General features: G+C 41.8%; 1 protein-coding gene across 2 annotated transcripts in view; it reads right to left on the bottom strand.

The window, feature by feature from the left end:
* The window catches only part of LOC127581972 (syntaxin-binding protein 1), a 113,675-nt gene that overhangs the window by 18,948 nt on the left and 82,214 nt on the right, over nt 1-12,513 (bottom strand). For both annotated transcript variants that reach the window (XM_052036795.1, XM_052036796.1), the window contains exons 8-11: nt 9,600-9,684; nt 4,701-4,831; nt 3,057-3,164; nt 1,953-2,013 (exon numbers count right to left, since the gene is read on the bottom strand). In XM_052036795.1, the coding sequence (XP_051892755.1) occupies nt 1,953-2,013; nt 3,057-3,164; nt 4,701-4,831; nt 9,600-9,684 (385 nt within the window). The remainder of the gene's footprint in view (nt 1-1,952; nt 2,014-3,056; nt 3,165-4,700; nt 4,832-9,599; nt 9,685-12,513) is intronic.

Below are 12,513 nucleotides of genomic sequence, written 5' to 3'. Positions count from 1 at the left end.
CCTTAGAATCCTTTCTAACAGCTTACCCACCACAGACGTGAGACTCACCGGTCTATAATTCCCTGGCCTATCCCTATTACCTTTTTTGAACAAGGGGAGCACATTCGCAACCCTCCAATCCTCCGGCACCACCCCCGTAGACAACGAGGACTCAAAGATCCTTACCAGCGGTTCAGCAATCTCCTCCCTAGCCTCTCGAAGCAGCCTGGGGAAAATCCCGTCAGGCCCCGGAGATTTATCTGTCTTAATATTATTTAACAACTTCAACACATCAGGTCTCCTAACCTGAAAATGATCCATCTCTGCTTTCTGTCCATCAGCCAACCCTCAGTCCAGACCAGAATATTACCCTCAATATCAACTACTTTGGTTTAATAATCTCTCATGTGCCCCTTAGTAAAGGCCTTCTGAAAGTCCAAATTCACAATTTATCTATATTGCCAATTACGACTTCATTCTATTCCATGGTTTCTCTTTCATATTATTATTACTTTCTCAGTGTCTTAGTAATAGATTTCTCCATTTTCCCTGCTATCGACACTGGGTTGACTGGTCTGTAGTTTCTCATTTTTACTCTCCTATTTTCTTAAAATGTGGGACAACATTTGCTACTTTCCAATATGTGGCAGCTGTTTTAGAATCTATGAAATTTTGGAAATATGAATCTGTGCATCTAAAATCTTCACAGCCATCTCCTTCAAAACACTGTGATATAGGTCATCAGGTCCTGGGGATTTATAAGCTTCCAATCTCATTAATTTCTTACATTTTATGAATGCTACTTTCCTTGAGTTCTTCATTCACTCTAGATAAGCTATCTTTATTAGTCACACGTACGTCGAAACACACAGTGAAATGCATCTTTTGCGTTGAGTGTTCTGGGGGCAGCCCGCAAGTGTCGCCACACTTCCAGCGCCAGCATAGCATGCCCACAACTTCCTAACCCATATGTCTTTGGAATGTGGTAGGAAACCCATGCAGTCACAGGCAGAACATACAAACTCCTTACAGACAGCAGCCAGAATTGAACCCGGGTCACTGGCACTGTAATAGTGTTATGCTAACTGCTACACTACCGTGCCTCCACTACATCAGGAAGTCTTCTGTGCCTCTTCCCATGAATGCCTTAAATGAAGTTATGTGCAAACACACATGAACACAAACATACCCACACACAGGAGCATGTCCTACCATCATGTACACACACAGATACGTTCATAAGCATTTGCACATTTGTGCACATAAGCACAAGCTTTGAGGAGAGACCTGTTAGTTATATTGTGGTTATTCCTTTCCTCATCCTTCCAAAATATCAATTCCATATAGTTCCCAGTGCAGTTTTGAGTTGTTAAGTGAATATAGTGTACTATTACTGTACGTTGTTTTAATGTCCTGATTATAAATGAAAATAGAGTCTCCAGTTTAGTGGGCAGGTACCTTGCACCTGATTGAGTTGAGTTAGGTAGATCAGGAGGTACTAGCTTTCAACTCCAATCAAGGGGAGCTTAGTCAAGGAAGTATGTTTGAATTGACCCAAGATCATAATTCCTGATAATTATCCATTATATTCCACTTTCATGTTGAAATTGGGTCAGGTTAGCTGAGAATTAGAAAAACAACTGCAGATGTTGGAAATCGGAAATAAAAGTAGAAAATGCTGTAAATACTTAGCATGTCAGGCATCATCTGTGGAAAGTCAACGTTTCAGGGAGAATCAGAGATGAAGGGTCTTCTACACAGATGTGGCTTGACTTGCTCACTACTTTCACTGTTTATATTTTATATTTTTATATTTTAGGTGGGAATACAGTTGACTGTGTGTCAGGCTGCTTGAACTATGTACCAGACAGCTGGTGCTTTAATATCCCAGTAAGACTCTTAGATTCTTAGTAAGTGGTAAAGGAGATTAGAAATAACACAAAGACAGAAAGATCCAAACTGTCTCCACAAACCTTTTCACCAGTTGCCATTCTCTTGCTTGAAGAGAAATCTTTCAATGACCGCGTCACTTCCCTAGAGAGAGAAAACTCATTGTGTTTCAACAGACACAGACGTAGGCTGATGTGCTTTACAGAAATGGATATTTTTCCTCCAAACAAATTCAGGAACAGTTCATTTTTGAACGCAGCACTGTTTGAACGTTATCCATTCAAACCTGGATTCTGCCTTAAGTAGTTTGTCTCCTATATTCTAATCTTCTGGAGCACTCACCCCAGCCTGGATGGGGGCCCCAGTAGTTTCAACCTTCTGGACTGCCTCTCCTATACACAAACCCTTTCAGGCAGAGGTGTGGAGACATCATTGGCTCCTCAGTGTATCGGCAAAGTTTTCAAATGTTTGTGTAATGACAGCCTGGCAGGACATGGGTCGTGAACATTGCTCTTCCAGAATCCCACACGGGTACAGCATGGAAATTGGTCTTTTGGCCGAACTACTCCATGCTGGAGTCCAGGCTTCACACGGCGGCCCCACACTCTAGCTGCACTTCCCTAATGTACCTTAAGGGCTTTCCTTAAATGGATCTATATTCAAATCTTCTGTGTGTGTGCATTTCTGCTGGTGTTTATCATTTAAGCACAAAGAGCTTTTTGCTGTGTTGGTACTTATTTGCTTCCAGTTGCTGACAAGGTCGTTTGGAATTGGGACAATGTCTGGCAGTTGCAAGGGGATTTCACAGGAAGTTTTTAAAACTGCTTCATAACAGGTTTGTTCTAAAGCCAGCAGTTATGAGTAAAATTATCAGGTTCAGTGCAAACTCATTCAGCTGATTCTCTCTCCCAATAAGCTGTAAATCATGGAGTATGCAGTCTTTTCATTATTGTACATTTCAGAAGCACTTCTTATACTAATGGCCTCTGGGCTATAATGAACTCCAAATGTAATACCTTCCAATTATGATGCATTTATAAGTGAAGTTTAAAACAATCTTCCATCAACACAAATTAGACACAAACTCTACTAATATGGGTAGAAATGGCAGAAAACATTGAGCAAAAGAATCAATGGAAGCACCATAACCAGTATGGAAAAGCAGAATGAAGACCATAGTTACTTACTGAGACACCTCTGCGATGTGCTTGTGACGGAGGGTAATCCAGAGATCATCATCCTCATCCAAAAGCACCTCTTTGACCCGGTTTTCACCAATTCCACTCGTTTCATACCTGAGAGGTGGAAAGAGATCAACTGAAGGTGATGAAATGACTGCAGTTTCTTCAGTCAACACTTGAAACCCTCCTGGGTCTATCTGTTGCACCGCTCTCCAGGCACAGTTCAATACTTGGGCTGTGCACATTAACAGCTCGAGGGAAGTTCTCACATTGATACATTTACATAGCACCTTAACTCCAGAACCTGTCCTAGGCACTGCACAGGAGTATTATCAAACAACGTTCACTGACAATGGCTTGCCACACCATCTCAGAGGACAGTTAAGCAATGTGATTAGCTCTGAAATGGCCTAATAATCTACTCTCAGCAACAAAGATTAGGGATGGGTAATAAATGAATGAATAAAGTGAAGACGAAAAGGTACATTGGGCAGAAAACTAAAAAGTTGGCGAAAGAGCAGAGTCTTAAAGAGAAGTAGAGAAATGGAAAGGTTTGGGGAGAGTATCCTAGAGTTCATGCCCTGGCAGCTGGAGGTAAGGCCACTCACAGTGTAAAGGATGCACAAGAGGCTGAGAGGATCACGGGGGTTGTAGGGATAGAGAGGATTCCAGAGATGGGCAAGGGGTGGAGACCTGGAGAGATCTGAAAAAGATGATATCAAAATTGAGTCTTTGTTTAAATAGGAAATAATGTGGGTCAGAAAAAAATTGATGTTTTTATGGTTTTAAACTGAATATAGCTGTAGAAAAGGTAAATAAATTGAGAATTCTGGAAACTGGATCAACAGTTTGAGGGTCAGGTTTACCTGAACTTTGAATTCAAGTCGAAAGAGAAAGAGAGTTTTCTTTTATCTTTTCCCTTTGACTTGATAAAGTTATTCATAAATTGAGTTTGGGTAATCTCAGTACTTCTCTAAATGGGCGTGGGTACAAAGTACCGAACTGAATGTAATTTGGCAATCCTGCCCAATGCAGGATGACAAGATAGAGATTTCAAGCTGGACAGGAGAAAATTAGGGTTTATTTGGTTGCTGTGGTGTCCTCATTTTAAACTGCAGCCATTAGTGCTAACAGTTGGAAAATGCATTACAGTGTAAGTAAGATCCACAAGGAGTAGAAGATAACTTTATTAGTCACGTGTACATCAAAACACACAGTGAAATGCATCTTTTGCGTAGAGTGTTCTCGGGGCAGCCCGCAAGTGTCGCCATGCTTCCAGCGCCAACACAGCATGCCCATAACTTCCTAACCTGTACGTCTTTGGAATGTGGGAGGAAACCGAAGCACCCGCAGGAAACCCACGCAGACACGGGGATAACGTACAAACTCCTTACAGACAGCAGCCGGAATTGAACCTGGATCACTGGCGCTGTAATAGTGTTAGTAAACACATAGCTATTGCCAGCTTATTTAGAAAACAAAGCTTCAAATTGTGATGTGTTGTGGAAAATCCTCTTGTTGCTTAGATATGGAAAATAGTCAGCATTAGCCTGAACTTGGGGTTATTTTTCTTTATCTAGTTGATATTACCTTACATTTCTGATCTAAACAGTAAAAAAGCTAAATTGAAAGCAGAAAAGTATTTCTCACTTGTAGACATCGTTTTCAACTGGCAGCAAGTCATACGCCATGGCCTGGAATGTCAGTTCATGGAGGACAGGAGATGCTGGGTCAAATCCACGGTCTATTATCAACAACTGTGAGCGAGCTTTATCAGGACCCTGAAATCAGATTTGTTTTAAGAAGTAGGTTAAATCTAGATAGCCACAAGTTCATTACACCTAATTTAATAATCATACAAAATTATTAAACAGAAATAGAAATTGCTGCAAAGATTCAGCAAGTCAGACACCAAAGCCACCGAGGTGACTTTTCAGGTCAAAGATTTTTCATCAGAACTCATCAGCTTCAACTAGCTCACTAACTATCTTGGAACAGTAGATCTTCACTGAAGCATTAATACCTCTGATCCAATAAACATTGACCAACATGCTAGCAGACCGAAACATTCTTTTTCCTTCAGTCAGATCCTCTGAAGTAACCAGTGCCACTGAAATTGGTAATAATCTAAAAAATGGCAAAAAACAGACTCCACAGCCCTCCATCCCAACTGGTGGGAGCTTGGATGAAGCATCATAGAATAATTTCTTCAGTCACTTCCTTCATCCTCTCTCTGGCCCTGACCACCTGCCAGCCTAGTTGAAATCAGGAAAGCTGTATGTTTGCAATTACTGTTCCAGTCCGACAGTTCTGTGCTTTTATTCAATGTGTTGATTATCAACTATTCCATCTTAAAAAGGGTCAGAAAATGAGAAAACAATAACACTGCACTGCCTCCAAGGCAAGTACATCCTCCCTTGATCAAAACTGTATGCAGTACTGCAGGTGCTTTCTCATTAACCCTGCAGAGGTGCATCAAAACTTCCTTATTTTTAACCTCCAGCAATAAAGGCCAACCCTCTAGTGGCCTTCCTAATTATTTGGAGTACCTGCATTCTGCATTTTATACTTCATGCACCAGTGCTCACAATTCAATTTGTCCCATAACATATTGTAGTTTTACTACAGTTAAATCATAATTTTACTTTTTCAGTCTTCCTTCTAAAGTGGATAACTTCACATTTTCCCACATCGTACTCCATGTGCCAACTTCTTGCTCATACATTTATCTAATCTATATCACACTGAGTCTCTTTGTGGAGACACAGGAGACTTCAGATGCTGTAACTTGGAGTTCCTCTAGAAGTTTATTTGCATTCTCATTGTCTTCTCTCACAACTTCCGATCCACCCAATCTGGTTGCAGCACACTCAGTCCTTCATTCTAATCAGTACTATGGATTGTAAATAACTGAAGCCTCAGCACTGATCCCTGTGAACCCCACTAGTCACTGACTGCCCATTTGAAATTACCCGTTGATCCTGACCGTGTTTTCTGTCAGTAAGCTACTCCCCTATCCAAACCCAGTATACTACTCTCAGCCCTGTGTGCTCTTATCTTGTACAGTAACCTTTTATGTGGCACCTAATCAAATATCTTCTGAAAATCCAAATACATTACATGCACTTATTCCACCTTGACTCCTCGGTTTGTTACATTCTCAAAGAACTCTAGAAAATTTGTCGAACACAATTTCCCTGTCATTAAACCATGCTCACTCTGCTTGGTTGTCTAAGGATTTTCTAATTGATCTGCTATTAGTTCCTTATGAAACATCACATCTAACCTAAGCATGCTTTTTTGGGATGCGGGTTCCCAGTCTACAGTGAGGTAACATGCAAACTGTACAGAATGATGCATGGGAAACATAGAACTCTCGACAATGTGTCTGGTTTGTTTGAGGTTCTTCTCATACTTTGCACATACCTGCAATGATACACACTCAGGGCAGGCATGGTAGTGTAGCAGTTAGTGTAACGTTATTACAGCGCCAGCGACCCGGGTTCAGTTGCCGCCACCATCTGTAAGGAGTTTGTACATTCTCCCTGTGATTGCGTGGGTTTCCTCTGGGTGCTCTGGTTTCCTCCCACACTCCAAAGACGTACGGGTTTGGAAGTTATGGGCATGCTATGTTGGCACCCAAAGCATGGCGACACTTGCGGGCTACCCCCAGAACACTCCATGCAAAAGATGCATTTCACTCTGTGTTTCGATGTACATGTGACTAATAAAGATATCTTATCTTATCTTAATAATGGATTCTATCATTTTCCCAAAGACAGGGTTTATTTGAGGTATAGACTCTTGCATTCTATATTGCTTCTTTCCTGAATACTGGCATAACATTTGTAGCTTTTCAAACCTCTGGGATTCCAAGAAATGTTTATAGATTACAACCAATGCATCCCCTCTCACTGTAGCCACTTCTGTTAAGACCCAAGGATGCAGGCCATCAGGTCCAGGGACTAGTCTGTCTTTAGTCCCATTAGTTTGCCTTGTAGTTATTTTCTAGTAATAGAGCTTAGAAACATAGAAAAACTACAGCACAATTCAGGCCCTTCAGCCCACAAAGCTGTGCCGAACATATCCCTACCCTAGAAATTACTAGGCTTACCCATAGCCCTCTACTTTTCTCAGCTCCATGTACCTATCCAACAGTACCTTAAAAGACGCTATCGTATCCGCCTCCACTACCGTGTCTGGTAGGCCATTCCACGCACTCACTACTCTCTGAGTAAAAAACTTATCCCTGACATCTCCTCTATACCTACTCCCCAGCATCTTAAACCTATGTCCTCTTGTGGCCACCATTTCAGCCCTGGGGAAAAGCCTCTGAACTATCTACCCAATCAATACCTCTCATCATCTTATATACCTCTATCAGGTCCCCCCTCATCCTCCGTCGCTCCAAGGAGAAAAGGCCGAGTTCCTTCAATCTGCTTTCATAAGGCATGCTCCGCATTCCAGGCAGCATCCTTGTAAATCTCCTCTGCACCCTTTCTATGGCTTCCACATCCTTCCTGTAGTGAGGTGACCAGAAATGAGCACAGTACTCCAAGTGGGGTCTGACCAGGGACCGATATAGCTGCAACAATACCTCCCGGCTCCTAAATTCAATTCCCCGATTGATGAAGGACAATACACCATATGCCTTCTTAACCACAAAGTCAACCTGCGCAGCCGCTTTGAGCGTCCTATGGACTCAGACTCGGCTTGTTTTGAGTTCCTCCCTCCTACAGTCCATTGATTACTTACTATCTTTAGGATCTTTTTAGTGTCTTCAACTATGATAAACAATCCAAAATAATTATTTGGAATCTTTGTTATTTCTCTTTTTCCCATTACTAATTTCCCAATCTCATGATTCATCTACATGCCTGTAATGCTGCTGCAAGCAAGTTTTTCATTGTACCTGTACCTCACTGTACTTGTGCACATGACAATAAACTCGACCTGAGCCTCAGGAGCATTGATGTACAGAGGGATCTTGGGGTGCGAGTCCACAGCTCCCTGAAAGTGGCAATACATATAGATAGGGTGGTAAACAAGGTGTATGTCTTGCTTGCCGTCTTTGGTCAGAACATTGAATATCAAAGTTTGGTTGGGCTACATTTGGGGTATTGTGTGCAGTTCTGGTTGCTGCATTACAGGAAGAATGTGCAGGCTTTGGAGTGGGTACAGAAGAGGTTCACCTGGATTAGAGAGTATTAGCTATAAGGAGAGGCTGGACAAACTTGGATTGTTTTCTCTGGAGTGTCAGAGGCTGAGGGGAGACCTGAAAGAAGTTTATAAAATTATGAGAGGAATAGATAGGGTAGATAGCAACATTTAAGAGGCATTTAGACAGGCACATGAACAGTCAGGGAATGGAGGAATCTAGGCCACGTGCAGCAGATGGGATTAGTTTGAATTGACCTCATGGTTGGCACAAATATTGTGGGCTGAAGGGCCTGTTCCTGTGCTGTACTGTTCTATGTTCTATGATCATCCTCTTAGGGACCAATGCTTACTTTAATTTCTCTCTTCCTTTTTATATACCAATAGAAACTCTGACTTACTGCTTTATATCATGAGCTGGTTTACTCTCATGTTTTATTTTCCCCTCTTTATAGTTTTTTTTTGTCATCCTTTGCTGATCATAAAAATTTACCCACTCCTCTGGTCTACCACTAATCTTCACAATACTGTATGCCTTTTCTTTCAATTTAATGCCATCTTTAACTTAGTTAGCCAATGGATAGAGCATCCTTCTTGTCACGCTCCTTTGCTGAAATTCATGAAATATCTTCTTAAAACAAATTCCACTGATGATCTATCATCTTGCCATTTCATCTATTTATCTTGACAACTTTAGCTAACTCTGTCCTCATACCACTGTTCTTCACAAATTGATTGATAAGATGATATCGTTATTAGTCACATGTACATCGAAACACACAGTGAAATGCATCTTTTTTGCGTAGAGTGATCTGGGGGCAGCCCACAAGTGTCGCCACTTTTCCAGCGCATGCCCACAACTTCCTAACCTGTACATCTTTGGAATGTGGGAGGAAACCAGAGCACCCAGAAGAAACCCACACAGACATGGGGAGAACGTACAAACTCCTTACAGACAGAGGCCGGAATTGAACCCGGGTCACTGGTGCTGTAATAGCATTACGCTAACCGCTGCACTACCGTGCCTGCAAACATGGCACTGTGAATTATAATCTCTTTCACAGTATTTGGGGGGGTAAGTCTTACCATGACAAGGAAAACTCCCCTGCTCTTATACAATATATTGAAGATTCTATGAATAGTTTTACATTAAAATTTAAAGCTGTATATAGGCCTTCAAATGTTTCTGCAAGTCCATGTTGAGGAAAAATGTCCTGATGTGATTTGGTTATTTAAATATATATCTCTCTGTAAACTGCGTAGATTGGAAGCAGTGAATCACTCGATGGAACTAACTTATTTTGAAAGGAAAGCTGCATGTTGGGGTGCAATAGATGCATTGAAAAGTTGGATATTAAAGCAGGACTATTTTTCTTTGTGTCAATCACTTACCTCACCCATAGTTGGATCATCAGCTTTGTAAGCATCAAGTTTATCTTGAACCAGTTGTGCAAGCATGGCATTTTCTTTATAATCTCTGCAAATGGAAAATGTAGCAATTTATTTGAAAAATACCACCATTTAGAAGCAGTTTTCCATGAATACCTTTGTTAAAGAGAAGTCCAATCTGAAATTGTCAGAGTGTTGGACAATGTGAATGCAAAGAAGGTCACAGAGTCAAAATGAGGGGTAGGCTGTTAAGGACTGAGATGAGGAGAAATTTCTTCATTCAAAGGGTGGTGAATCTTTGGAATTCTCTACCCATGGAACACGGTGGAGGTTCAGTCATTGGACGTATTCACAAAGTGCAAATCACTTAAAGTTTAAGAAGGGCTGCAGGATAAGCCAACAAACTACAGGCAGTGAGCCTAACATCAGTGGTGGGAAAGTTACTGGAGGGGATTCTGAGGGACAGGATCTACCAGCATTTGGAAAGGCAAGGACTGATAAAGGGATGGTCAGCAACTGTGGTGGGAAATCATGTTTCACAAACTTGATTGAGTTTTTTGAGGAAGTAACCAAGAAGATTGACGAGGGCAGGACAGTAGATGTTGTCTACATGGACTTTAGCAAGCCCTTTGACAATAGTAGGCTGGTCTGGAAGGTTAGATAACATGGGATCCAGGATGAGCTAGCCAATTGGATACAAAATTAGCTTGGTAGAAGGAGTCAAAGGGTGGTAGTGGAGGATTGTTATTCATAAAGGAGGCCTGTGACCAGTGGTGTGCCACAGGGATTGGTGCTGGGCCACTGTTGTTTGTCATCTATACTAACAATTTGGATGATAATCAGGGCAAGATTTGCACAGTAAATGACAGAGGCCTGGGCACGGATAGAGAGACCTAGGGGTACAGGTACATAATTCCCTGAAAATGGAGACACAGGTAGTCAAGGTGGTGAAGAAGGCATTTGGCATGCTTCTCTTCATCGGTCAGGGGATTGAGTGCAGGAGTTGGGATGTCATGTTGCAACTGTACAAGTTATTGGTGAGACTACACTTGGGGTACTGCGTACAGTTCTGGTCGCCCCACTATAGGAAGGATGTCATCAAGCTGGAAAGGGTGCAGAAAAGATTCAAGAGGATGTTCTGGGACTGGAGGAATTGAGCTATAAGGAGAGGCTGGATAGGCTGGGACCTTTTTCCCTGGAGCGAAGGAGGCTGAGGGGTGACCTTATAGAGGTTTATAAAATCATGAGGGGCATAGTTAAGGTGGATGGTCACTGACTTTTTCCCCAGGGTAGAGGAGTCTAAAACTAGAGGGCATAGACTTAAGGTGAGAGGGGAAAGATTTAAAAAGGAGCCGAGGGGAAACTTTTTCCACACAAAGGATGGTGGGTGCATAGAACGAGCTGTCAGAGGAAGCGGTAGAGGCGGGTACAATTGCAACACTTAAAAGACATTTAGACAGGTACATGGATAGAAAAGATTTAGAGGGATATGGGCCAAAGGTAGGCAAATGAGACCAGCTCAGATAGACATTTCAGTCAGCAGGGACAAGTTGGGCCAAAGGGCCCTTCTCCCTGCTGTATAACTCTACAGCTCTATGAGTTGAGTTCACTAGATTTCTGGATATTAGAGGAATTAAGGTACATGGGGGTAGGACCAGAAGATTGCATTGAAATAGAAAATGAAGAATGATCTTATTGAACCAGAATTGGTTCAGAGGGTGAATGGCTGACTCCTGTTTCTATTTCTTATCTTCTTATAACGCATTAAAGTAACAAAGCAGAGCTGGAAATTACACAACAAGGATTTTGCTAAACAGTAAATCCTCTTAATGACTGTCTCTCTTTTGAGTAAAACCCTTTCTTCAAACTTCTGTGTAATGTAGGTTAGATTTTACAGATCAGAACACTTAGTGTGCGAGTGTGTCACCCTACCCACACCAGAATCCATCTATTGAAATTACAAAGGAATCAATGCACAGGGTACCTGGGCTCCCAGCAGACATTTCCAACTACCCAAAGTTCTGGTCAGTCATGTTAATTTGAACTATCTATCAAATGGCTCAGAAGGCAAACATTCAAGCTGAGGTTGTGACTAAGAACAATAATGTAAAGTGAGTCACCTTTAAAAATCTTCTAATTTTTTTATTCTATGGATTCCACTGAAATACTCTTAATTATTGTGTAGAAATTGGATTTACCCATTTTCAATGTACGATGGTTTGCCCTAACATCAAAACACCCCACAAAGCTGGATCATCCTTGCTATAAGAAACAGTTGCCGTGGTTTCCTCATTTTAAGAAGCTTTAAGCACCATCCTGCACGTTCACAGATGGCAGCTGCTGACTGTGTGCAGCTGTCGTCCATCTCACAAGCCTCTCAGTGGGAAGCAGATCAATGCTGTTAAAGCAAACTCTCCATGGCAACCATTCAGGCTGCAGTGGAGATGAGGGAAACTAGGGATGGGGAGGATGGGACACAGAGTGGCAGGGAGCAAATCAAAGATGGGTGAAATTGGGACAATATTTGACAGCACTGTGATGTGGTGTCTCTGTGTCATGCACCCCAAAGGCACCAGAAGCTAGGGCAACATCAGGGCAACAGACCGAAATGCATGTTTACTGAAGTTACCAGAAGACAGAAGCTGCAGTCTTTGTTCAACACTGACGGCAATGGGAACCTAACCACTGAAAAAGCTGGAGGACGATTTATAAAATATAAATAAAATTATACCCCAATGGAGACACTTTAAATCACATATCATTCACCACTTTCAACATGATGTACTTCTTGATGAACAGGGGGGTTAACAACAAAGGTCATAATCCACAACCTTTTGATCCAATTTCTAATGGTGACTAATTAACAGGCACTTGTACATTTATAATGTCATCACCTGACAAATACAGGGAAATGACA

Source organism: Pristis pectinata, chromosome 23 (assembly GCF_009764475.1).
Source record: "Pristis pectinata isolate sPriPec2 chromosome 23, sPriPec2.1.pri, whole genome shotgun sequence".
Classification (NCBI taxonomy): domain Eukaryota; kingdom Metazoa; phylum Chordata; class Chondrichthyes; order Rhinopristiformes; family Pristidae; genus Pristis; species Pristis pectinata.
Note: the sequence above shows the minus strand (reverse complement) of the source record. Positions and strands in the feature narration are given on the sequence as shown.